Genomic DNA, 27,237 nt, shown 5'->3' with positions numbered 1-27,237 from the left:
TTTCCTTACCACAATCCATTTTCCAGCGGTCTTCTGGACGCGCTTTGTGATTTCAAACCACAATTCATTTTCCAACGGTCTCCTAGGCGTGCTTTGTGATTTTCCAAATCACAATCCATTTCAACTGTCGTCCCGACGCGCTTTGTGATTTTCAAACCACAATCAATTTCCAGCGGTCTTCTGGATGCGCTTTGTGATTTTCAAACCACAATTCATTTCCAACGGTCTCCCAGGCGCGCTTTGTGATTTTACAAACCATAATCCAGTTTCCAGCGGTCGTCCCGACGCACTTTGTGATTTTCAAAACACAATCCATTTTCCAGCGGTCTCCCAGGCGCGCTTTGTGATTTTCAAATCACAATCCATTTCAACTGTCGTCCCGACGCGCTTTGTGATTTCAAAGCACAATCCATTTTCTAGCAGTCGTCCCGACGCACTTTGTGATTTTCAAACCACAATCCAATTTCCAGCGGTCTTCTGGACGCGCATTGTGATTTTCAAAACACAATCTATTTTCCAGCGGTCTTCTGGGCGCGCTTTGTGATTTTCAAACCACAATTCATTTTCCAGCGGTCGTCCCGACGCACTTTGTGATTTTCAAAACACTATCCATTTTCCAGCGGTCTCCCAGGCGCGCTTTGTGTTTTCCCAAATCACAATCCATTTCCAGCGGTCGTCCCGACGCACTTTGTGATTTTCCAAAACACTATCCATTTTCCAGCGGTCTCCCAGGAGCGCTTTGTGTTTTCCCAAATCACAATCCATTTCCAGCTGGCGTTACGACGCGCTTTGTGATTTTCAAACCACAATCCATTTCCAGCGGTCTTTCAGACGTGCTTTGTGAGTCTCCAAACCACAATCCATTTTGCAGCGGTCTCCCAGACGCATTTTGTGATTCTCCAAACCACAATCCATTTTCCAACGGTCTCCAAGACGCACTTTGCGATTTTCCAATCCACAATCCATTTTCCAGCGGTCTTCTGGACGCGCTTTGTGATTTTCCAAACCACATTCCATTTTCCAGCGGTCGTCCCGACGCACTTTGTGATTTTCCAAACCACAATCCATTTTCCAGCGGTCGTCCCGACGCGCTTTGTGATTTTCCAAACCACAATCCAGTTTCGAGCGGTCTTCCAGACGCGCTTTGTGGCAATATTAACCACCTTGCTTGTGATTCCTTTCGAACCATTAAATACTGTATTTTTCGCACATTAACCATTTGAATTCAACTCAACTTTTGAAATCAGCATCAGTATACAAAAAACAACCTGGCAGGATCGCCAAAATGTGTGGCTCCAAATGGCTGGAGAAAATTGCGATGACAGCAGCTCTCCGTCGGTGCGTGTACACACCACCCACGGATATCTGATAAGAACAGGCCGAGTCATGGCTTGCTGCTCACCGATTGACATGCTGAGGTTGTATTATTATAATCACACGCTGATGGCAACTTACTCAAACCCCACACACTGGAAGTTCGTCTCAGTTTTTGAGAAGAGCTTTTTCTTGGGATGGATTTTTTAAGATATAAATCGGGAAATTCTTCCATTGAATCTTCGGAATTTCCACGGAAAATTTTGTGGACTTCTGACGAATTTTAAGCGGCGGTGCACACCTCTACTCATGGTTCAATACAATATTGAACTATTAGTACATTATGTACATCTGAAACAGCCTTCTGAAGAAACGGATGTTCAAGATTTTAAATTAGAATCATTGTAAATTGTGCCCAAAAACAATCCATAATAACCGTTTTCAGAGATAAAAGTTTGTTTTGATGCAATAAAAATAGAAAAAAATAGGTCACCTCATTCTAGACTCACTCAGTTGCTCGCACGAAATAATGTTTGGGTTTCACGACAGCAATGTGGACTTAATATACTCAAAGCGTTTACTCGATTGATTATTAAATATGTCTCTTGTTGTCGTTTGCGGCGACACTTGACTATTGCGCAGCTGATTGTCCCTTCGTCGGTATTCTTCTTCGTTCCCGGCTCAAGGTCGCAGTCGGAAGTGCTCTCGTTTGACATAGATATTGACGGTGTAAATTTGCTTGTGTAATATGCTTGCGGAACATGATACGAAGTTATGTGGGTCGGTGATTTGTTCACATTATCGTATTTATAGCATAGTTTTGAATTGAAGTAAGCTGCGCCGGTTGCTAAGCACACGTGTACAGGTGTGGACCATGCAGTTGGTGGTTATCTGCATCATAAAATAATTTATGAACAGTTGTTTGCCAATAAAATTAATTCATTCGACGTAGCGGTGATTAACATTTTGACAGTTCACTGTACGCCTAAAGAGATCATTTATCGTACGGGTTGCTTTGATCTGTATCCGATTTAGTTACTGGATGACAACAATGTGTTTTCGTCATGTCGCCAACCCTAAAGGCAAGTGACTTATAATCATAGACCAGAGAATAGTTGTAATTAAAGTCAATACATATAGCCAACACTCTAAGCACGTGCGCGAATGGTCAACGCTTGCCTCCTTCGGCAGACATGCGGCGTGTTGCGATTGACGCGGTTTTGTTTTGCAACCATTAACATTCGACCGAAGACTAATCAGTAATCGCCAATTAGAACGCGCACTGAACGCAAACCGCAACGGATTCGGACATGCACCTGTTTTGTGGCTTAGTTTCCGACAAGCAAGTGTGGCGTCCAGAATTGTTTGTCTGGAATGCCGCTGGATTGGAGCGGTTTTGCATCCGCGGGCGTCGTCATCGAGCCGTTGTCATGGGGGGGACAGGTTTGAATTATTTATTGTCAAGCCCTGCGTTGGCTGGCGGGGTTGATGGCACGTCGCACATGTTTCGATCCTGCGTCAGGGGTGTGAGCGTATGCAGATTAGACTATATTCGAACACAGCGGCATCATTTCCTGCCTGGACTTTTGTTATTTCTGTATTCTAATCACGTCGTTTTCTTCTGCATTGTTTTTCAGATTAAGACAGCATTAAGCTCATCACGGTTCAGTATTATTATTTTTATTATCATCGCCTAAAGAGAACGGCGCTGATACGTAGCATTACTAAGTGAGACCAAAGTGGAACCGCTAACGTGTACAAGTGAAAACCTTAACTAGATCTTACGAACGAGCATTCCAGCAGTCAACAATAACAACAACCCAAGCAGCTAACAGCAAGATGACAGCTACCAAAGAATATTTAGCAGAGGATGAACTACAGAAGCCAAGCGGTAAGCACAAGTCTACTAAATACTCATTAGTCATAATAAATAACACGATGAGGAATGTACGGCGATCGCGCAACGCATTACTTCCGCTACGGTTCTGAACACAAAAGAACGAACGCTCGAAAGCACCGCAAAATAGTTTTTTTTTACGGTTGCGATTTCTGTCGCTAATGGAATGTGCCCGCGATGACCAATCGTATAAGTGATGAGCAGTTGTGGCGCGGCTTGAATTACGATTGTTTATGAGTAGCAATCAACAAGGACTTCTGGAAAAGCGTTATTTTCCACCTGCCTGCGTTGCGAGGTGGCATTGATCGCCGCTTATTAGAATCGCTTCCGTTCAATACAGTTAGAGATGATTGAATCTGTCAAACTCAGCACGTTTCGCCCATAATGGCTAGCTGGTATTGGTTTTCTCCGTGGAATTTTATCATCAAGGGAGGTCATCAAGATGCTGGAACCGGTTAACTGTTTTAAAGTAGCAATACCCTTGATTCGTCCGTCGAATTCGGCTATTCATCACTATAAATACTTCCTCCTCCAGGCTTGTTACTTACATGCAATTTAACGGTACACCGGCAAAAGTGTCTGCGCCCCATGAATAACGTCTGAAGATGCGATTTATCACATTGTTGCCACTGCAGCGCTGGTCATAACTCTATTTGAACAGAAGTCCGCAACACGACAGTTTGCGGGAAATGACTTACATCACTTTGTCTGTCTTATCTCACGAGGCGGCAGCGTGTGTTTGCATTCATATGTGAGATGAAGCATCCCCCGAGGGCGATACCTTTGTTCGGCCGGCGGCTAGTTTCTCATTCATCATCGTCAATTAGTCACTAGTTTGGCCTTGAGATCGAGATATTTCTCACTTTCAAATCAGAGAAATGAAATGCGGTTCTGGAAATTGGATTGCTCTAAGTCCATAAAACGATTTAATACTTTTTCACAGTAACCTAATTAGATCAATCAAGAAGAACCACCGACAATCAAAAGCCTTGTTATGGATAATCTCCTCAAGTGCTTGCCTGAACTCAATTATCTAATTGAGAGAGGGATAGGTCCGATAAAGCGCTTACGGTTGATAAGAATCGTAGTGTCTCAGGTCGTAGTTGGTCTTACACCGACGATTGAGCGTAGTAGGCGGTGTAAAGCGTCGGCCTCCTATCGGCGACTAGCTGAACCAGCGGGCACGTGATTGCCCTCTGTTATGATTGCGGTGAACCTTCCCTCGTAAAACTGCTGTATATTTTGAACCCCGCCTTATGCAACGTACATACCAGTCAAGCAGTTTGACGAACATTGACTCCGCCCTCAAGAAAACGCTTCGGTTGCTGCTTTGTTTGAGCGTGTGTGAAGTTGTTCGAACAACCATTTGACAGTTGGCGGCTCGGTTGGAAAAAATTAAAACGGTTTGATTTTGGTTTGAGTTGTCGGGGGTGGAGTCAAGGTTCGCCGAACATGATTGAGCATTTGTAGTGAAGTTGCACAAACCCCCGTATATTTTTCGATGGTTGGTGCTCAAGTTGGCGCTTCGGTCGTTCGTGTGTGATATTGTTAGTCGAATAAATTGATTGTTCGTGCCGCTGTTGGTAAAACTTGATGGATGTTTGAATAAACGAGAGGTGGAGTCAATGTTGGTCAAACTGCTTGACCGTGTGTACGTTCCATTAGATCCGGTATCAGTTTACAAACATATTCTCCGGCGGATGCTTCTCTTAACTTTCCCGCCGGGCTTTTAAGGTTTGCCGTTTAACCCAGAAGCTGATTGCAACAGTGAACGAGAGTTTGAAAACAATCCCAATGACGCGCACACGAGATGGGCGCTTATCAGTTTGACGAGACCGTTGGATTGTCTTTAATGGGGGTTTAACGACTGGAAGGAAAACGTGTTTGATTGCGGCTTTACAGGTGCTGTGAATGGCGACAGTTGTAGCGCGCGAACACAGCGTATCGCATAGGCAAGTTCTCGCATTTGACGTACGGCGCATGTCGCTTCATTTACTCTAGGGTACGACGTGTTGTTTTGGCATACTTTTGACGAGATGACACCCGTGCGATGAGATAGATGAGATTAGTCCGTTGGGGACAAATGTTTTGGAGTTGTTTACGGTGCGAACAAATACGACTATCTGCGCAGCTTATCCGATAAACAAACACCTGGGTATCCAAAAATAGAAAAAAAAATCTAACATTTGAATCATTTGTTTGGGAACATCTATTTTTACAATTCTGAGAAAACAACAAAATTCTTAGTACAGTCAAAGTTCCGGGTATTAGCCACCCGTAGTGGAAATTAATCACTATGTCTGTAACTCGATTTGTGCAATTGCACAACATGGATTTATGGATTGGAGGGTAACCACTTCCTTCGGTGGGGTTTGATCCCACGAAACCAGTACGCTAGACAGGTACTTTTCCTACTAAGCTACGAAGCACCTGCGTCGTCCTCCGTAGCTCAGAAGGCTACTGATGAGATCAAATTTCCAACCCCAGGCACATAGCCGAACTATCGCCTTTTTTTAACCGACTCTTTCACACGCATTGTTTTGTGCAATGCCAACCGATTAGGATGAAAATTTAGTTATGTCTGGCATCCAGCTTCATCAGCAATTGCGCTCAATGAAGCAGGATTGTGTGATCGTATCGGTTTGGTACTCAGATCAAAATTTCAAACTTCGATTCAAGCTGTGCTTCGAAAACTAAGAAAACTAAATGCATTGAGACGAATTCCAGAGGATCCAGATCCCAAGCAACATTTTAATTGGTTTTCAAAATCCAATTTATAAGAACTAATAAAATCAATGACAACCCTTTTGATGAGCACTATAAGAGTACGATACGGCGAGGAGGACCACTCTTGATAACCACTATAAAGCTGTTATAATAGCATTCAGAAACTTTTTAAATGTTTGGATTTCAATTTACAGTAGCGAAAAAGTCTCACGTAGGAGTATTTTGATTAAATAATTTAACGTAAAATGGGAAACCTTTGAAGAAAAAGTTCGAAACTTGACCCAGAATGATTGCAAATTTTTGATAAATGGAAAAAGCACGATTTTAAAAAAAAACTTCTACATACGTCGCTGATTTCGATTTCAAATGTCAGATCCGTGAATACCACAAAGTCAACATTGCAAAAGGTCGTGATCGTCATAAGCAGAGCGCCTTTTCTAACTCAGGCGACCAAATGAAAGTATTATGAGCTCTTTGATCAATTTCTAAATTATTTTAATAGATTAAAAACAAAGAACTATGGCTAGTTGATCAATTAACCATATTTATCGAACCCACTGAGTTGAAAGCAGTAATAAACACAATAATAAAGCAGATACTACACACTTTCATGCCCTGTCATGGAATAAAAATATTGTAAACATCGCGTGACATTCTCATTGAAAATGAGAATTTGCAATACTGCTCAAAGGTATTGCTGACGAACTCGAAATTCAGGCATTAAAATAAAGCTTTTACCCTTCAGTATATTATTCATAAGACCTTGAATGACCTTTTACGATTATTTAAATTCGATTTTTCGAAAATTCCACAGTGGTTTTAGCCAAGTTGTATATAAAAATAAGATGTTCTTCCCCACTTTCCTCCTAGGAATGTCGAGTTCATTGAAAGAATAATATTTCGCCGTTCAACAGAGGTGGTAAATAATCGCAGCTGACGGTAATAAACAAAATCATTATTTACATCATTCGAAATGCGCAATTATATTTTTTCTCTTTTTTCACATTTTATTCAAAAGAATAAATTTATCTCCACCGATTGGCATTCGTCTTCTTCTATTTAAAAATCATCCTAAGTGTTTTGTTATTGTAACGAACACTCTAGTAAAATCATTTATTTATTTAATACGTGACCTTCAAAGTAAGCATTGATTAGGTAGACAATCCAAAATCCAAGACGACACCAAATAATTATTATTGACCCAACTGCTGGTTAAAAAAAAAACTGTCCAATTAAAACCGAAATGTCATTCTAGCGTCATAATTTTCACCACAAATTAGCGTTCTTATCGTGCATATCAACTTGCCATACGATAATCGATGCTTTGTGTATCTAAAAATAAAGGCGTGCTAAAATGAAGTTGGCAGCACAATCAAATTATCACTTGTTTCTGCCGCGCTGCATGATTCTTAAAAACGTATACTCGAGATGACATTCAGTTTTTCGACTAATTAGACCAATTTCTTTTCGAGCAGAATTCTAGCATGGGGTAACGCGACACATTGTGGAGGAGTTGAGTTTCAAAGATTATTTAACAGTTAAGGTTGATCATTATGGGTTGCAGGACTACGCAATATTAAGCTTAAGAGAGGTAATTTTTGTTCTGCAGAGGTAAATGAAAGTGAAGCGTGTGACTTTCATAAATGTTTTTAAATTTGTGGAAAATTACGGCGCTGATTACGAGTATGGATGCATCTGCCGCCACGATGAATGGCAGTTTTGGATTATAACGGTTCAGGAGATAACAAGACTTCAGCACTTTGGTGATTTTCATTTTAAAAATATTAGGAAGTAAACACTACATTAACATTACACAAAAATATTTGTTTTAGTAGATACGTATTTAGTTTTATACCTGGAAAGTTCTTCAATGTTAATCATCAATAACGATCGACACACTGAAGACATTTGCAACTTCAAAATTAAATACGTATCTGTTGAGGCAATTAATTTTGTGTATGTAGTGAAAGTTAGACGAAGAACATCTAATATTTGCATCCACTCAAATCTGGCTTGCATTGCTTTACCATCAATTACAAAGGATGATTATATCCAACGATTATTCTTTTTCCTATGCAATGGCTTTAAGGAAAATGTGATAACATAGGGTTATCTATGATCTTGTTTAGTGGTAACTTTCATAGTTTACATCAATCAATGTAAATTTATTTTGTCCTGGACAAGAAGCTTCCCTCCTTCTGAATATTCTAAGTAATGGCTCTAGTCTTTCCCTAATTTGTAAAGCGGAAATATAGAAACTAAATGTAATTGAAGGCAACTGCTATAAGCCGGAGCGGAGTTGGATCTCAAGGTGAAATTGTGCAATTTTTTCGGTGAAATTTCTTCCAATCGCACAGATTCTGGATCATGAATTTTCTCAAATCATGAAAAGCATTCGTCAAGCTTTGCGAGTTTTTCGGGTTGATTTGCAGAATGACATTAAATGATTTTGACTTTTATTCTGAATAAAATGATAACTAACATTTATTGTTGTTCGTGATAACAATTTTACCATATACTTTTTGTGTACACAAACAATCTTTAAGTGGTAAAATCTTATCGGTTTTCATGAAAGTAAATATTTTCCTTCATACATAAATCGATTTGGTAGAAGATATTAAGTAAGTAAGTAAGTAATCAGGCTTTTATGGATGTTGGTGCGATGGTTCGATAAAAAAATCCAAATAATCAATTATTAAACTCGGAATCGAAGGACTAGATGAAGTTTGCCATGTAGCAAATATTGACATGAGATGTCATATGCTTTATTTCCTGTGATTAAGCCCTGATTAAAAGTTACTCTTTATCGAGTGATAGAACTGTAGAGTGAAATCAGTAGTGATTCAGTTTCATTCTAAATTTTCGACCACTATTCTAGTTTGAATCTTGAGCAAAATAGAACTAACTCGCTGGTTTCCCCAGCAGTGTTCCATTCATGTTTTTCAAATTTTAATTTTAATGAAATCTTTATTTTTCAGCCAAGAAAGGCGCCGTAATTGCAAAGTGGATTGATCCGTAGATAAAATGACGCATTTATACAACACCAAAAAAATTGAAAAATATTTGAATCTCGTGATTCATTCGTGGTTCAAATCTGCAGAAAATAGACCTGAGGGTTATACCAGTTCTAATTTTTTGACAGTTGACTGGTATAAAAAATGAATCTAGAACAGCTGCTGGAAAAATTAATGTTTCAGATTCATATTCAATCTGACATCCCCGAACGATTTGAATCACTGCTGATTTTACTCTTAGCATGGATCTATGGACCTGAGAATTTGGTCGGCACATAAAGTAGTTTTCTTCTGGACCTAGGATAGGATGTGTCAATTAGTCATTGAAAATCGTACCGATTTTCTGTCAAAATCGTACCGGTTGCTGATTGGGTGAAAATGACAATCGATTACTTCGATCGGCGGTATACCATTTTCAAAAGGGCAGTTTGTTGTTGCCTTGGCCGTGTTGCTGGGTGATTAAATTGAAATTTATGACAAAATTTAAAAGTTTGTTTTTGGATTTTTTGGGTAAAATGAATTCATACTAGACTGCAAATGATGTAGGTATGCATTTCTCAAGGGTTATCTAATTTAAAACACTAGAATTGAAGCACTATTAACCAACTTTTTACCCATTTCACTGTAAAACTCATCTAATTATATTTAAAAACTCTCTCTTTCTTATAGTACGTAGCATCTTTTATTACGAATAATGTAAGAAATGAACGAGAAAACATGAATTTTTTACATATACTTTTTGCGGATTTTGTAAAAAAAAATATTCGTTAGCACTGGCCACCCCCTCGTCGAAGCAACCGACTGAAGAAACAACAAGGCAGTGGCAATTCTATTGTCACATCCTATCCTAGTTCTGGACTTGAACAGTAGGCTTCGCCGCGAACGGTTATCATTCTTTTTTACCTGCATGGTTTTCGTTTCTCGCTTACCCAAAATGAATTCTTTAAAGATTTCAAATTGCGATCACTACTTGGGAAAGTAACCATCAGAATTCTGGCCGATTGATTGTGCCCTCGAGACGACCAATGTGTTTCCGCTTTCGTTTTTGATTTCGATTCTTCTGCTCCCGTTTTGTTTTTTCCTGCTGTACAACCCGGATTTTACGGTTCTGGATGGTCAGAGTGGATACCACCTGGATGCTGCGGATAGAGTCTCTTTCCTGCTCTCAAGCGAGTAGATGGATATTTGAAATCACTCCCACAAGCAAAATTATTTTGCAGTTCAGGTATCAGGAATCAGAACGTCGGCTCCAGGGGCACGTTCACCTCAATTCGGGAGATTTGTGCCATCGCCTTCACAGCCTTTTTCATCACGCACCTGACAGAAAAGGAAGTGAACAAAAAGGAAAGGAATATGGATGGGAGAAAAATGGGAAGTTTGGGAAAGGTACCCTTGAAGAGGGCATACAACGTATACAACACGTACAAAAGCTCATAGCTTTTTACCACAACGGGTTATGAACAACAGAATACTTTGAAGGTTCAGGTTTCTGTAGTCAATTTCACTTAGTAAGTGTTTACCAAATATTTGGAAACGCAGTTGCGCATAAACTGGGCAGTTACATATCAGATGATAAGAAGTTCCATAATCGGATTCACAACCATCACAGACAAAGGATTCAACACGTTGAATATTTGCCATGTGATAGTTGAGTCGGCAGTGACCTGTCAAGGCCTTGACTAAGATACTGCAATTCTGTTTAGACAGATTAGCTAAATAGTTAGCTACTACCGGAGATGGCTCTCGGATATACAATTTTGTTTGTCGACATGAATCCAAACTACTCCAATACAGTTTGTGCTGAGTGGAAGCCCAAGAGCTAATCAAACGCTTCACACAACACTTAGATATTGGAATAGCTGGCTCAGGACCAAAGAAGTCTTGTGATGCTCCAGTGCAAGCTAACTCATCAGCCAATTCGTTTCCAGCTATGGAAGAATGGCCAGGTACCCATATAAGGTGCAATGTATTAACTGAATTCAGTTCCTCTATTTGAGTTCGACATGCGATTACTAACTTCGACCTTGAGTTGGCCGAAGCGAGGGCTTTGATAGCTGGTTGACTATCTGAACAGAAGTATATTACTTTGCCCATTATGTGTTTCTGCAGTGCGGATTGCACTCCACACATAATGGCAAATATTTCCGCTTGAAAGACAGTGCAGTGTCTACCCAGTGAGTGGGACTGTTCCAATCTTAGCTCACGCGAGTAGGGGAATTGTGTTGAAAATGTCCTATAAGGAAAACTACTAGCGAGTGTGAGATCACTTGGAGCAAGGACTGTTCTGTCCCAATCAACCATGAGTTGTACCAACGAAGTGTGTGTAGAACTGCGGTTTACAAGATTCTCTTCCATGAAACCGAGAACCCATAATCGGTAAGTACAAGAAAGTGCTTCTTGTTTGAGATGTATGTGTAGTGGGACAACGTCGAGAAGAACCTCGAGAGCAGCCGTGGGAGTCGAAGAGAACGCACCAGTCATTGCCATTAGGCACATCCTTTGAAGATGGCCTAATTTAGACTGAATTGTCCTCACTTCACCCTTTTGCCACCACACAAGACATCCATAAGCCAAAATTGGTCGTACAACTGTTGTGTAAATCCATTTGATATATTTAGGTTTAAGACCCCAAGTTTTACCAAAAGTTCGTCGGCATTGACCGAAAGCCATACACGCCTTTTTGACTCTGAACTCAATGTTAGGAGTCCAGGAGAGCTTGGAATCAAGAATTAGTCCCACATACTTTACCTGATCCGTTACATTGATTTCAGAGTCAAAAAGATGTAATGGGCGAATACCATTACGGTTACGTTTTTCCGTGAAAAGTACAATAGATGTTTTATTTGGATTAACCGAAAGGCCATATTGGCGACACCAACTGCCTGAAGAGCATTTTGCATCAAGTCGAATAAGGTAGTAATGCACAAACCCACTATCAATGTAAGATAGTCGTCGGCAAATCCATAGGTAGGAAAACCGCCATTATTGAGTAATCTCAATAGCGTATCTGCAACGAGGTTCCACAAAAGTGGAGATAATACTCCCCCTTGGGGGCAGCCACAGACACTTAATTTCCTAATCGCTGCTTGACGTAATGTCGAGTAGAGATATCGGTTTTTAAGCATCTGGTGAAACCATTTGGTAATTATATTAGGTAGCCCATGACAACGTGCGGCTTCCAATATTGCATCGAAAGACACGTTGTCAAAAGCACCCTCAATATCTAAGAACGCACCCAAGCATGATTGCTTTTGAGCAAATGCTTTTTCGATGTCGTAGACAACCACGGTGGACGTCACGGTGGACTTTGTGGGCAAGTTGTACTGTCAAACAGTCGTACAACTTGCCCACAGACGGTCCGACTTTTCTCCGACCGAACCAAATTTCCTAGGGGCGGAGTCAAAGTTGTACAACACGTCGGAGCGTGTGTGGGGCCCCTAATGTTTGGCTCCGCCATAATAGAAAATTGTGGCTTCAGTTTGACAACCAAATCGATTCTATTCACTCCACCCAGGATACCAGTTGCACGATGGTATGTATTTACCTCGCGTTGCTTCGCAAATTTCGGCTGCTTCTAAGTTATTTGGCACTAAACTAAGCAACTAAAAAGTCGAAGCTGTTTTTTTAAAATTACTTCTAAATTGCGAGAAAACTTTAATTATAAAATTTCAATTCGACGCCGAATTAGGAAGCTTTTGGGAAAAAATGTTAGTGATCATTGTCTGGTATACGGCACCCCGAACCAAGAAAAACATTCGCCGTGGATCCTCAGTACCATTATTCGGAAATAGATCAATTTGGTGAGATTGTTTCAGTATATTTGACCTTCAATGAAATTATAAAACCAAATATTCACTGGATTAGTAGGATGGTAACTATTTAAATCGTTACAGGGAAATAACAACCTGCTTTTAATTTTAACCTGCTATTATGCTATTATCTGTTTGGGTAAAAATAAGAGCTGCTGGAGCGAATTTTGTATAAATATTCGAACAAGCCACCGATTGTTTGTTGGAATTGTTCGTTAACATATCAACTGGCTTCATAGAGCTCGACAACATTTTGTTCCTAGGGCCAGTCTAATGAAAAACATTTAAGAATACAGCCATAAATCAATTAGCACCTTGCATATTTTATCAAGTAAGTTTTTGAAGAATTATCATTCAGGGATTCATTTGTTACAACGTTTTATAAACCTGCGTGTTCAAATTAAAAACAATTCAAAGCCTTTCGTCCATCATAGATTGTATGATTCCCAAAAAGCCTGTACGAAAAAATGTGTAAATTATTCATTTATCATTGAATAATTTTTTTTGGATGTGGAAAAAGATATCGAGTCTCATCCGTCTCTATTGTTTTTGCTTGATGGGGTACAAGAATTTTCGGTGGTTTGGATTATGGTGGTCGGTATTGGCCAATTTGAAAAAATACCGGTATTAGTTTTTTGGTAAAATTTCAGAAATAAAAAAAAAACTTTTGATTTGAACTCTTGGATGACAAATATTACTTATTGACAAACTTCATATTCACCGGAAAAGCGAATGTTTTACTCAGCTGAGTCTCTTCACGAGTTGGTCTTCAACCGATAAACCATAAAGATTATCCATAGAGGCATCTTCATCGTACCGATCGTCAGATGTGGTTATTATTTTAGCTGCGACGATCGCATCAGGAAGCTCATCAAGATCTCGTCCGTATGTTTAATCAAAGCTGCTTAGTATGTGTTGAAGGAAATGCCAAAATTGTTTCCGATCGCCTTCTTTACGGCAGGACAATAAAAAAAGGCAAAAGTTTGGATAGGCGTGACGAAATTTTTATAATTCCATAAAACAATCCGCTAAATTTCCTCGAAAAAAGCTTTACGTTTTCCATTGGAAAATCTTCTAAATTTCCACGAAATTCGAATTCCCACAATTTTTTTTTTCAAATTTTCAAAGGAAATTCTTTTAATTTTCGGGAGAATATTTTTTCAAATTTCCACATTTTCAAGCAGAATTCTTCTGAATTTGATCGGGATTTTTTTGATAGATTTGATAGAATTGATAAAAATTAGAATTTTTTTTGGATTTGATAGAATTTTCTTGCGAAATTCCTTGGGAAATACATTTGAAGTTGTTTCGAATTTTCTCGAAAAAATTCATTCATATTTTTTGGGAAATTCTTTTAAATTTCTGTTGGAAATTCTTCCGAATTTCCTTGGGAAATTCTTTCCGAATTTCCTTGGGAAATTCTTTCCGAATTTCCTTGGGAAATTCTTTCCGAATTTCCTTGGGAAATTCTTTCCGAATTTCCTTGGGAAATTCTTTCCGAAGCTTATTCAATAGAAGGCTATAATAGTGGTGAATGATACACTCCAAAATATTTATCCAACTTCTCAACGAAAAATAAAAAATTAACCTTGAAAATTTAAAATCTGCAATTATTCAACATTGAATTAGAATTTTCAAACTGTAAATTTGTTTAAAAATTTCAAAAAAGATTAATGGATTCAAGAAATTATTTTATTGTATGAAAACCCTAAAAAATAAAATTCTCAAAAATTCAAATGTGAAATTGATGAAATCTCGAGTTAAAAATTTCAAATGCCCAAAACGTGTTCAAATCGATTTTAGAAAGCAAAATAGTGATTTTATCCTCCGAATTTCCTTGGGAAATTCCTCCGAAGTTATTTGGGAAATTCCTCCGAATTTCCTTGGGAAATTCCTCCGAATTTCCTTGGGAAATTCCTCCGAATTTCCTTGGGAAATTCCTCCAAATTTCCTTGGGAAATTCCTCCGAATCTCTTTGGGAAATTCCCCCGAATTCCCTCTGGAAATTCTCCCGAGTTTCCTCTGGAAATTCCACCGAAATTCCTCGGAAAATTCTCTCGAATTTCCTCGGGAAATTCCCCCGAATTTCCTCGGGAAATTCCCCCGAATTTCCTCGGAAAATTCCCCCGATTTCCCTCGGGAAATTCCCTCGAATTTCCTTGGGAAATTCCTCGAATTTCCTCAGGAAATTCCTCCAATTTCCTTGGGAAATTCCTCCAATTCCTTGGGAAATTCCTCCGAATTTCCTTGGGAAATTCCTCCGAATTTCCTTGGGAAATTCCTCCAATTCCTTGGGAAATTCCTTTGAATTCCTTGGGAAATTCCTTTGAATTTCCTTGGGAAATTCCTCCAATTCGTTGGAAATTCCTCCGAATTTACTTGGGAAATTCCTCCGAATTTACTTGGGAAATTCCTCCGAATTTCCTTGGGAAATTCCTCCAATTTCCTTGGGAAATTCCTCCAATTTCCTTGGGAAATTCCTCCAATTTCCTTGGGAAATTCCTCCGAATTCCTTGGGAAATTCCTCCGAATTTCCTTGGGAAATTCCTCCAATTCCTTGGGAAATTCCTCCGAATTCCTTGGGAAATTCCTCCAATTCCTTGGGAAATTCCTCCGAATTTCCTTGGGAAATTCCTCCAATTCCTTGGGAAATTCCTCCAATTTCCTTGGGAAATTCCTCGAATTCCTTGGGAAATTCCTCCAATTCCTTGGGAAATTCCTCCGAATTCCTTGGGAAATTCCTTTGAATTCCTTGGGAAATTCCTCCGAATTCGTTGGGAAATTCCTCCGAATTCTTGGGAAATTCCTCCGAATTTCCTTGGGAAATTCCTCCGAATTTCCTTGGGAAATTCCTCCAATTTCCTTGGGAAATTCCTCCAATTCCTTGGGAAATTCCTCCGAATTTCCTTGGGAAATTCCTCCAATTTCCTTGGGAAATTCCTCCAATTTCCTTGGGAAATTCCTCCAATTCCTTGGGAAATTCCTCCAATTCCTTGGGAAATTCCTCCAATTCCTTGGGAAATTCCTCCAATTCCTTGGGAAATTCCTCCAATTCCTTAGAAATCCTCCAATTTCCTTGGAAAATTCCTCCAATTTCCTTGGGAAATTCCTCCGAATTCCTTGGGAAATTCCTCCGAACTTCCTTGGGAAATTCCTCCAATTTCCTTGGGAAATTCCTCCAATTCCTTGGGAAATTCCTCCAATTCCTTGGGAAATTCCTCCAATTCCTTGGGAAATTCCTCCAATTCCTTGGGAAATTCCTCCAATTCCTTGGGAAATTCCTCCAATTTCCTTGGGAAATTCCTCCAATTCCTTGGGAAATTCCTCCGAATTCCTTGGGAAATTCCTCCAATTTCCTTGGGAAATTCCTCTGAATTCCTTGGGAAATTCCTCCGAATTTCCTTGGGAAATTCCTCCAATTTCCTTGGGAAATTCCTCCAATTCCTTGGGAAATTCCTCCAATTCCTTGGGAAATTCCTCCAATTCCTTGGGAAATTCCTCCGAATTCCTTGGGAAATTCCTCCGAATTCCTTGGGAAATTCCTCCAATTTCCTTGGGAAATTCCTCCAATTTCCTTGGGAAATTCCTCCGAATTTCCTTGGGAAATTCCTTCGAATTTCCTTGGGAAATTCCTCCGAATTTCCTTGGGAAATTCCTCCGAATTTCCTTGGGAAATTCCTCCGAGTTTCCTTGGGAAATTCCTTCGAGTTTCCTTGGGAAATTCTTCCGAATTTCCTCGGGAAATTCCTTCGAATTTCCTCGGGAAATTCCTTCGAATTTCCTCGGGAAATTCCTTCGAATTTCCTCGGGAAATTCCTTCGAATTTCCTCGGGAAATTCCATCGAATTTCCTCGGAAAATTCCTTCGAATTTCCTTGGAAAATTCCTTCGAATTTCCTCGGAAAATACCTTCGAATTTCCTCGGAAAATTTCTTCGAATTTCCTACGGAAATTCCTTCGAAATTTCTTCGAATTTTTGAAAAAAATTTGAAAAAATTTCTTTCCGAATTTCCGTAGGAAATTCTTTCCAAATTTCCTTGGGAAATTCTTTCCGAATTTCCTTGGGAAATTCCTCCGAATTTCCTTGGGAAATTCCTCCGAATTTCCTTGGGAAGTTCCTCCGAATTTCCTTGGGAAATTCCTACGAATTTCCTTGGGAAATTCCTCCGAATTTCCTTGGGAAATTCCTCCGAATTTCCTCGGAAAATTTCTTCGAATTTCCTCGGGAAATTTCTTCGAATTTCCTCGGGAAATTTCTTCGAATTTCCTCGGGAAATTTCTTCGAATTTCCTCGGGAAATTTCTTCGAATTTCCTCGGGAAATTTCTTCGAATTTCCTCGGGAAATTTCTTCGAATTTCCTCGGGAAATTTCTTCGAATTTCCTCGGGAAATTTCTTCGAATTTCCTCGGGAAATTTCTTCGAATTTCCTCGGGAAACTTCTTCTACTTTCCTCAGGAAATTTCTTCGAATTTCCTCGGGAAATTTCTTCGAATTTCCTCGGGAAATTTCTTCGAATTTCCTCGGGAAATTTCTTCGAATTTCCTCGGGAAATTTCTTCGAATCTCCTCGGGAAATTCCTTCGAATTTCCTTGGCAAATTCCTTCGAATTTCCTCGGAAAATACCTTCGTATTTCCTCGGAAAATTCCTTCGAATTTCTTCGGAAAATTCCTTCGAAAATTTTTCCGAATTTTTGAAAAAAAATCTTTACGAATTTCCTTGGGACATTCTTTCCAAATTTCCTTGGGAAATTCCTCTGAATTTCCTTGGGAAATTCTTCTGAATTTCCTTGGCAAATTACTCCGAATTTCCTTGGCAAATTACTCCGAATTTCCTTGGGAAATTCCTACGAATTTCCTTGGGAAATTCCTCCGAATTTCCTCGGAAAATTTCTTCGAATTTCCTCGGGAAATTTCTTCGACCTTCCTCGGGAAATTTCTTCGAATTTCCTCGGAAATTTCTTCGAATTTCCTCAGGAAATTTCTTCAATTTCCTCAGGAAATTTCTTCAATTTCCTCAGGAAATTTCTTCAATTTCCTCAGGAAATTCCTTCAATTCCCTCAGGAAATTCCTTCAATTTCCTCGGGAAATTCCTTCGAATTTCCTCGGGAAATTCCTTCGAATTTCCTCGAGAAATTCCTTCGAATTTCCTCGGGAAATTCCTTCGAATTTCCTCGGGAAATTCCTTCGAATTTCCTCGGGAAATTGTTTCGAATTTCCTCGGGAAATTATTTCGAATTTCCTCGGGAAATTATTTCGAATTTCCTCGGGAAATTCCTTCGAATTTTCTCGGAAAATTCCTCGGAAAATTCCTTCGAATTTCCTCGGAAAATTCCTTCGAATTTCCTCGGGAAATTCCTTCAAATTTCCTCGGGAAATTCTTCCGAATTTTCTTGGAAAATTCTTCCGAATTTCCTTGGGAATTGTTTTCGATTTTTCTTGGGAAATTCCATTCCTTCGAACTTCCTTGGAAAATTCCAATTTTCCTCGGGAAATTCTAGCCCGAGAAATCCTTCAAAACTCTAAGATTTTTTTATTGGAAATTCTTTAGAGTTATTGTAGAGGCTGGTATTGCTAAAAAAATTGTCGGCTGCCATGCTTTTTACCTAATTGAGCTCAAACATTTGCGTTCAAATGTCGCACATGCTGCACCATGGGGATTGTTCCGCGTGAATTCGTTCGTCGTCAGCAAGGCGAACGGATTGGAACGGAATGGTTTGATTGCGGGCTTCAGGTCAGTAGTTATTTGTAAATGGATTTGATGCAGGTCAATTCATTCGATGCCGTTCGTATAATGATAAAACAACATTGGTGAATCGCCCGATGCATAGGAGGCTTGACTGCGCGCAAGTCTTATCACCGCCTGGCCGAGTCGTTTCCAATACACTTCCGAAACAATTCAGATATTGCTACCTAAGTCGAGTTAACTCCATTGATTTGCTTTCACGTTGCCCAATTTCAATGATATCAAAGACCCTTTCAGCTTCTTGTTGACATTCGCTAGGATTTGTTGAAACTTTTCGGTTTCGCACAACCTTTTTCTCAACTTACTTGGAACTAACAAACCCTCTCATGTCGCAAACCAATCAACATCGTTGTTATCACTAATGGCGTCATTTTTTGAAGTTCACATCGCAAATTAATAGTATTGCACCATAAAGCACAGGTTATGGCTGGCAGCAGGATCGTTTTAATGAGGGATATGATGCCCAACATTTATGATCTCCCTCGGACTGATAGGAGAACACCTTACCCAGCTGAGAACTGGTATTTTGTATTAAGTTTGCCAAATTTATAAAATTTATAAAATTGATTACCTTTAATTATTTGCATACAATATCCGAAGATTATTCATTCACTTTGAACCATGTTTTGAAACATGTGTCTTACAAGACTCGGCGTCAAGTTAGCGTTGTTTTTAAAGTGGTTTTATTTCAATTTACAGAAGCAGATAAGTCGTTTTGAAAATTTTGTCTTGAATTATAACCCATTGGGACGTGTATTTCGATTTATGTTGAATAAAATAAACTCATTAAAGGGGGGCGTGTTACACCATATCGGACATTTGAAGATAAACACACTTTTCCATCCTGTTTATCGTCACTCTTTGTTTGTTCCTTGAGGAGTCATCTTAATAAATTCTTGAGCAATTCCTTTTCAGTTTCTTTCGGGTGTAATAGACTTAAATGGCGCCAATTAAACCATAACTGATAAGCAGTTCTTCTAATTATTATCTCATTATAACTGTTTCCTTTTGCGCTCGATTTCCCTATTTATTCAACAGTAGGCCGCGGCCGACGTCAGTCGTACTGTTTACCGTCGCTTCTCGGCTCCGAACACTAGTCACCGGCGCTTTTTTCCCCTTATTTCCCCGTCGATGATTTCTATCCGGATTGTACCGCACAATATCGGAACCGCACACCATCACAGAGTATAGTTAGTTCGGTGTGAAACCAATTTAGTTTTTACCGCCTCGAAGAAGTTGTGAATGTGATTGTGTTCCATATGGGTGATTCACTGCACCAAAACCCATCCATCATTTTGGGGGCCTGGAGGCGAAAACAAACTTTTAATGGGCATCGGTAGTAGAGACTTCCTCAGCGGAATGTTTAGGATGTTTTCTCGACTTGGTTAAACGAGCGATTCTCGAACTTGGCGATATCCCTCCCAACGCTGAAAGCAGACCATGTCTCGGTTGAACGGTGGTGCCAAGAGTAGGAAACAAAAACGAAGAAAAAGTACAAAATAGGCAAAAAACTGCCATCGGAGAGCCATGCCATGTGTTTTCCCGGTTTCTTCGTTATCTTCTTGCTTCGGTGCCCCCAATGTGCGGCGATGACTTGCCACATTCGTGGAGCAGAAGACCATCATCCATCCAAGCGTGTCGAATTCAGCATCGAAGACCGGCCGGCGAAGCGGCGGCTGCGGCGCAACGCATTGTATCGGGCTGACGGGAAAGTGTCATAGCCATGTCGCGTGATTCGGCTCAAAGCTAAGCGCAGCCTATGGTCAGAGGTGTATTCCGCGATCGCGTGTGTATTTTCATTGATTATGCTGTAGGGTGATGTGGGGCTGGCGGTTCCCGGCGGGGTGGGTGGTCCGGAATGGTTTTCGCAGAAAATTGTTTTTTTTGCTTTGATAAAGTGATTTCTCGCTTAACTTTTCAAAAGGTCCTAAGTAACATTTTTTTCATGAATTAATTTGAATAGCCCAATCCAAAGCTTTCATGTTGTTCTGTTGATTGCGCTATTCGAATTAATTCATGAAAAATATTACTTTCACTGAAAAGTTAAACAGACTATTTGATACTTTTTTATTTTTTTATATCATCTATTTCGTTTTCTACTTGAAAACTTCATCAGTGTTTTGTTATCGAGTCGATAACAAAACACTGAAGAAGTTTTCAAGTAGAAAATGGAGTATGTATCTATTGATACAAACAAGTTTAAAATAGTGGAAGTAAATGAAGAAATGTAATATCTTATAATTGTGTAAATTTCCCCTAAACACTCAAAAACTAATAAATTAGTTCCATTTTTTGCCATATGGATGACGGTTAATAAAAAAAAGTCCATAGTAGCTCCAGAATCCATAGAGGCAAAAACTATTTGGGTAAGAAAAGGTCTCACATAATAAATGTATCGTCCCATAGAAGCCACGTGGTAAAAAATAGCCACACCCAAAGGTGGATTTTTCATCTAAGGGAAGGCACTATTTAACATTTTTCCTCTTAGAAAGTATCAACGGCGCAGACTGAGCCTGGGCAAGTTCCCGTTCAATTATCGGCGCCGTGTTTTTTTTTTCAATAATTAGAAAGCCTTATTTCAAGACTTCAACATAATATGCTTAGCAATACATGTTTGCGATGAGCTATGAAAGGTCCAAGAAGAACATCACAGCATTACAATTATAGGTTCGCAAATTAAAATTCTAAGTTTCCCAATTCAGAAAAGTGCGATGAAAAATTTAACACTTCTATTGCCTATCGGAAAACAGAAAAGCAAATTCTCCACAAACGGATACCAAGTAGTATCTTTTATATTCCAGGAATTTTTGCCAGAGATGCCACAAATGATTAATCGTGTTCTCAAAACATTGTCTAGGTTTATTAAAAAAAATCAGAATCTCGAAATTCTCTCAGGATTCCGAAAGTTTTCCTCTTCGGTGGCATTACATCTACTACTGAGACATTGGCTCCTCGCAATATGGTGATTATAAGAATTAAAATGTAAAGAAACTATTCTACCAATAAGTCATTAACATGTTTTTTTTCTGTCCAAGTTCCAAGAGAATTAACGAAAATGATAATCGAAATTTTGAAATGCCAATACAAAGTACAAAGTAGGAGGTACAAGTTGCACAAATGTCTAAAGGGGTCTAGACATGTGCTTCGATAAAAAAAAGATCGACGGCGGCGTGATAGATCATTTTTAGTCAGCGGCGGCGGCGTCATGCATTAGAAATTCTCCGAAATTCCTCCACAAATTCCTCCGTAAATTCCACCAGGAAGTGCACTGAAAGCTGCTCCATGAATTGCTCCGGAAGTTTCTCCAGGAATTCCTCCAAAAGTTCATCCGGATATGACTTCAGGAATTCCTCCGCATGTTCCTTCAAGAATTCCTTTGGAAGCTCATCCATAAGTTCGTTCTGGAATTCCTCCGGTAGTTCGACCAGGGATTACTCCGGAAGTTCGTTCAGGAGTTCCTCCGGAAATTCCTCAAGGATTTTTTCCTCTAGTTCCTCCAGAAATTCTTTCCTCAAGGGGTTTTTTCGGAAGTTTGTCCAGAAATTTCTCCGGAAGTTCCTCCAGAAACTCCTCCGCGGATTCCTTCAGAAATTCTTCCGCGAGTTCCTCCAGGAATTTCTCCGCGCATTTCTCCAGAAATTCCTTCGTAAGTTCCTCTAGGGTTTTTTTTTCGGAAATTCCTTCAGGATGTTCTCCGAAAGTTCCGCAAGGAATTTTTAGGATGTTCCCCTAGATATTTCTCCGAATTTTCCAATAAGTTCCTCCAAAAGTTCATCCGGATGTTCCTTCAGAAATTCCTCCGCACGTTCCTTCAGGAATTCCTCTGGAAGTTTCTCCAGGAACTCATCATGGAGATTCTCTAGAAATTCCTCTCTAAAGTTTCCCAGGAATTCCTTCAGAAATTCCTCCAGGAATTCTTCTAGAAGTTCCTCCAGGAATCCCTCCGGAAGTTCCTACAGGAATCCCTCCGGATGTTCCTACAGGAATACCTCCGGAAGTTCCTACAGGAATTCCTCCGGAAGTTCCTCCAGGAATTTCTCTGGAAGTTCCTCCAGGAATTTCTCCGAGAGTTTCTCCAGAAATAACTCCGGAAGCTCCTTCAGGAATTTCTGCAGAAGCTCTTCCAGGAATTCCTCCGGAAGCTCTACCAGACATTCCTCCGGAAGTTTCTTCAAGAGTTCCTCCGTAAGTTTCTCTAGGAATTTCTACAGAAGTTCCTTCAGGAATTCCTCCAGAAGTTCCATCAAGAGTTCCCCCGGAAGCTCCTCCAGGAAATTTTTTAAAATATTGCAAGTTTTTTTTCAGGAATTCAGCAAGTTTGCTTAGGAAATTCCCGAAAAGTGCTGTAACTTCTTAAATAATTACCCATAAAATTTCTGTTGAAATTCTCTCTGGAGTTCCTTCAAGAACTCCTCCAAGAACACTTCATAAATTACATCGCAAATTTGTTAGAAGTTGGTACGAGGACTCTTCAGATATTTGTCTTCGGGTTAATTGTCTAGGAATTCTTGAAGAACTTTTTATGGAAATTGAATTGCGAAATCTAAATCTAGAAAAGCTTATGCGCATTCCTCTGAGTATTCTTCCAGAATACCTCCCCACAATACCCCACAATACCTCCAAGGATTCTCTCGGAAAGTCGTTCAAATTCTTCTGGAAATAAATTCTCCGGAAATTTGTTTAAGAATTCTTCCAAAGTTTTTTCCAAGATCTCCTTCACAATTTGCTCCGAGATTCCCCCCGGCAATTCCAATTGAAACTTTTCCAGAATTTCTCCAAGAATACATCTAGAAAAACACTACAGGATTTTTCCTAGAAACTCCCTTGAAAATTCCTTCGACATATCATAAGGAAATTTCTCCGGGCATTCTCCTGCTTCTTTAAAAATTCTTCAAGAATTCAACCAAAAATACCTACAAGAATATCTGCAAAATTTCTTCAAGTACTCTTCCAGAAATAGCTCTATATGATCCACTGAGATTTCTCTAGGAAATTACTTAAGGAACTAGTCAGAGAAACTCCTCTTTTATGAAGAAAACACGACTGAATTTTTGTGTAAATATCTGAAGGAGTTCCTACGAGATTTTAATTATCAATGCATGAAGTATTTCTTAAATAAATTCGCAATGTGATCCCTGGTTTGAAACCCAGAGGAAGTTTTTTTTGTATAAATTCTTGAATGAATTTCGTGTAAATTTTCCGAATGCTCCTGTAGAAATTCTAGAAAAAGAAGTACTAGTTCATGAAAAAATTCTAAAAAAGATTGTTGAGTTTCCAAACAATTTTTAAATTAAATTCTGAAATATTTTCAGACCGAAATATTGTAAAAAGAACTGCCGAAGAAGTTCTAGGAGCAATTCCTTGAATACCTGATAAACAATTCTCTTATTTTCTAAATAATCAAATGTCAGGTGCATTTTGGTTGAACAAATATTGTTTTGTTTGACCGAGCATACGTTGTACAACAAGAGATCTAGTGGATCCCAACAAATAATTCAGGCTGAATAAGCTAGAGAAAATGTTTCGATCTCCATCTTACTGAACATTTATCCATCTCATCACTAAACAAAGAAATACGGTACCAATTTCGTCGCTTCTTGAACATGTAAACATGCGTGCTCACTGGTGAAAAAAAAAAACACAAAAATATGAAACAAATCAAGTTCCTTTTCATTACTTTGTTTCTGATTAGATGAACATCGGAGCCATGAGATGCAATCTAGGAGCAGCTCTTCTACTTTTTAAACTGAAAAAGGTCAATTTTCAATGAAATAAGCCTTTCATAAGATTTCATTGTTTTTGAATCTGGACTTTATTGGAAATGGGATTAAATGTTGCAGATAATTGTCATATGAACTTCACTGAAAATAAATAAAAATGTCATCGGCGTGGTAAAACATATTCGGCGGCGCGCCGATCCATTTTTGACGGCGGCGTGAGAAAAACATCGGCGGCGGCGGCGGTGCACAGGTCTAGGTACAACTCGTTAAAGAGGTTGAGAACTACTGTGTGTCATTTCGGTGTAGGCCAACCAGCAATCGGTTTCCTTTGAATCGTTGCTATATTCCATCTGCCTTGCTGAACTTTTTCATTTGACAATTGTTGAACTCTCTACTTTGATTCGATCCAAGTACTTTTGATTTTCGCCCAAAACGATTATTCATAGCACGAACAAAATTAACAAATAAAAAGTATGCCACTTACTTCCATCTTTTGGCCTTCCATACATAGCCGGCATCCTTACGTTTGTGTCCGGGGTTCTGACAGTAGTGACACAAAGCTGATTTTATCTTGAATTCCGTTCTCAAAGCTGACTTTATTATGATCTTGTTTCTGCGTCTAGCAGCTTCATCGTAGGAATTGCACCGTCAGATCTTTATCTTGACCCTTCAATGCTATGTTAGAGTAAATAGCAAACGAATACGGCAGGCTGCGGAAACAACATACACCTGAAAATGACAAAAATGAGCTCCAATATCTTCACCGTCAAAGCGTATTCCATCCGCATCACATACTGGAGGACATACCTAGGTTTTGCCGGTTTGTCACTTCACGTGAGCATTTGTTTCAGTTTTTTTTGTCTATGAGGCTGTTAAACTAAACGAGCAGTCCAACGGCTGCCCGTCCTTTTGTTGACCAACTCCGCACGAGCGGCTGCTCCAGACTGCTCTTCCGAGATCTATGATTTTCCAGAGATTGCCTCGTATAAATAACATCTCCACTTCAAACTTTCAATCAGAATAGACTGGAATGTTGGTTTGTAACCAATAGCGCTTTTTTTAGGAGCTAAGGAAAACTGTAAACCGACACCTGGGAAGAAAACTCAGGAAGTGTGGGGATGAGAAGCCATATCTGATCCTACCCGACCCACTAAAACCAAAACCCTTCAAACTAGTCCGGATCCCCCCAGTCCGAAATAAAGCAATACTTCAGGAGGACTATCGAGAATGGCTTGTGCTATTGCACATGGCAAATTAAAAACACATGACACTTTGGGTGAAAAAGCGTCATTTGCAAGTCGTGATGACCTATTGACCCCATCGCTAAATCACTCAGGAGAAGAGCATCCAGAAAAAAAAACTGCCGCGTATGAGACGTAATGACTTCCGTATAAGTATATAGAAAGGCCATCACAGCTGACTTATGGCATATTTATTTCTGCCGATATTACCTCGCGTATGCATTCTGGGAAGTCGGCAGACTGCCCAAACCCAAACCTATTTAAAAACTTTCTAAAACAACTATCTTCATAGGTTCAGACAACACCTGGTGTAAGGTAAAAGTTAATCTGACCATGCTCCCTATTAATCCAACTTGACACATCCGGAGGTAGTCTAAAGTCCAACGACCGTCGACCGCGATTGTCTCATGCGTGTCGTCATTTGGGTAACGAAGTTACTCACTTGACGCGTCGCACTACTCTCGCATCTCCACCCCTAAAACACTCAACATCTTCTTCCAAGAGTATACCACCCCGACAATGACACACCCACTTGGCACGGCACATCAGCCGGTGTCATTTTTTTTTCGATTTCTTGACAATGTACAATGCTTATGCAGAAAGCAATCCCTGCAATCAGTTTAAGTGTCGGACTTTCAACCGCTCCCTGTTTAACGTCATATTATTCGCGATCTTTATCTTATCGCTAGTGATGCCCTTCCACTTGCATTATTGGCGTGACTCGTTAAATGGAGGCTATCGTCAATCTTTACAATCCAGGTACTTTAACCCTTTACAACCCAAATTTTTGTTTTCGCTATTTTGCTTTCTAAAATCGATCTGAACACGTTTTGGGCATTTGAAATTTTTAATTCGCGGTTACATCAATTTCACATTTTTATTTTTGAGAATTTTGTTTTTTAAGCTTTTAAGCTTTTCATCCAATACAATAATTTCTTGAATCTATTCATCTTTTTGGAAATTTTTAACAAATTTACAGCTTGAAAATTCTAACTCAATGTTGACTTATTGCAATTTTTAAATTTTCAGGGTTATTTTTTATTTTTCATATAGGAAGTTGGATAAATATTTTAGAGTCAGTATAGCCTTCTATTGGTTAAGCTTAGTTGTGGAAAAATGGCAAACTACATATATTTCACTCTTCAAAGGTATACGAGCGAAAACACAGAGGAACCAAAAAATACCCAATTTAATTTTTTTTCATAAATTCGTAGAATTTTTAAATTTGACTTAATTTTAACCACAATTAAACATGCATTGAAGTTTATATTATTGATCGACATAGAAAACTTTTCAAAATCTGAATAATCTTCTTATATATAAAAATGAAATGGTCTGTGTTCGTATCCGCATAACTCGAAAACGGCTGGATGGATTTTCTTCCTTCCTTCAGCAGAAACGTTCATTACAGTTTCCGACGGGTTTATATGATATTTCCTCATGTGAAAATCAATTAAATCAAGAAAAACTAAAATTAACATTTGTATGGAAATTTCGCATGAGCAATTCCCAACACACGCATTTCCGCCTACTATGCAGGACAACGTCTGCCGGGTCGACTAGTAGAATTAAAAAAAGTAACCAAAGTACCCCGTCTAAGGGCGTTAGATGGTTAATGACGTCACGGTCTTTACTGTGTAAGGTCCTGCCTTGAACTCAGCTTGCTGCAACCCACGGCAATTGTGTACCACCACGACTTCTGTCTTGTGGTGTGCTAGCACAAGTTTCCTGGAATTCAGCCAGTTTTCCACTTTACTAATCGTATACGAAG

At 39.4% G+C, this 27,237-nt stretch overlaps 1 protein-coding gene across 2 annotated transcripts in view; it reads left to right on the top strand.

Moving 5' to 3' along the window:
* The window catches only part of LOC134227458 (putative inorganic phosphate cotransporter), a 90,907-nt gene that overhangs the window by 30,777 nt on the left and 32,893 nt on the right, over window positions 1-27,237 (top strand). For both annotated transcript variants that reach the window (XM_062708974.1, XM_062708975.1), the window contains exon 2: window positions 2,952-3,205. In XM_062708974.1, the coding sequence (XP_062564958.1) occupies window positions 3,154-3,205 (52 nt within the window). In that variant the 5' untranslated portion in view covers window positions 2,952-3,153. The remainder of the gene's footprint in view (window positions 1-2,951; window positions 3,206-27,237) is intronic.

The sequence above is a fragment of the Armigeres subalbatus genome, chromosome 3, assembly GCF_024139115.2.
Source record: "Armigeres subalbatus isolate Guangzhou_Male chromosome 3, GZ_Asu_2, whole genome shotgun sequence".
Lineage (NCBI taxonomy): Eukaryota > Metazoa > Arthropoda > Insecta > Diptera > Culicidae > Armigeres > Armigeres subalbatus.
This window is presented reverse-complemented; position numbering and strand designations above follow the sequence as displayed.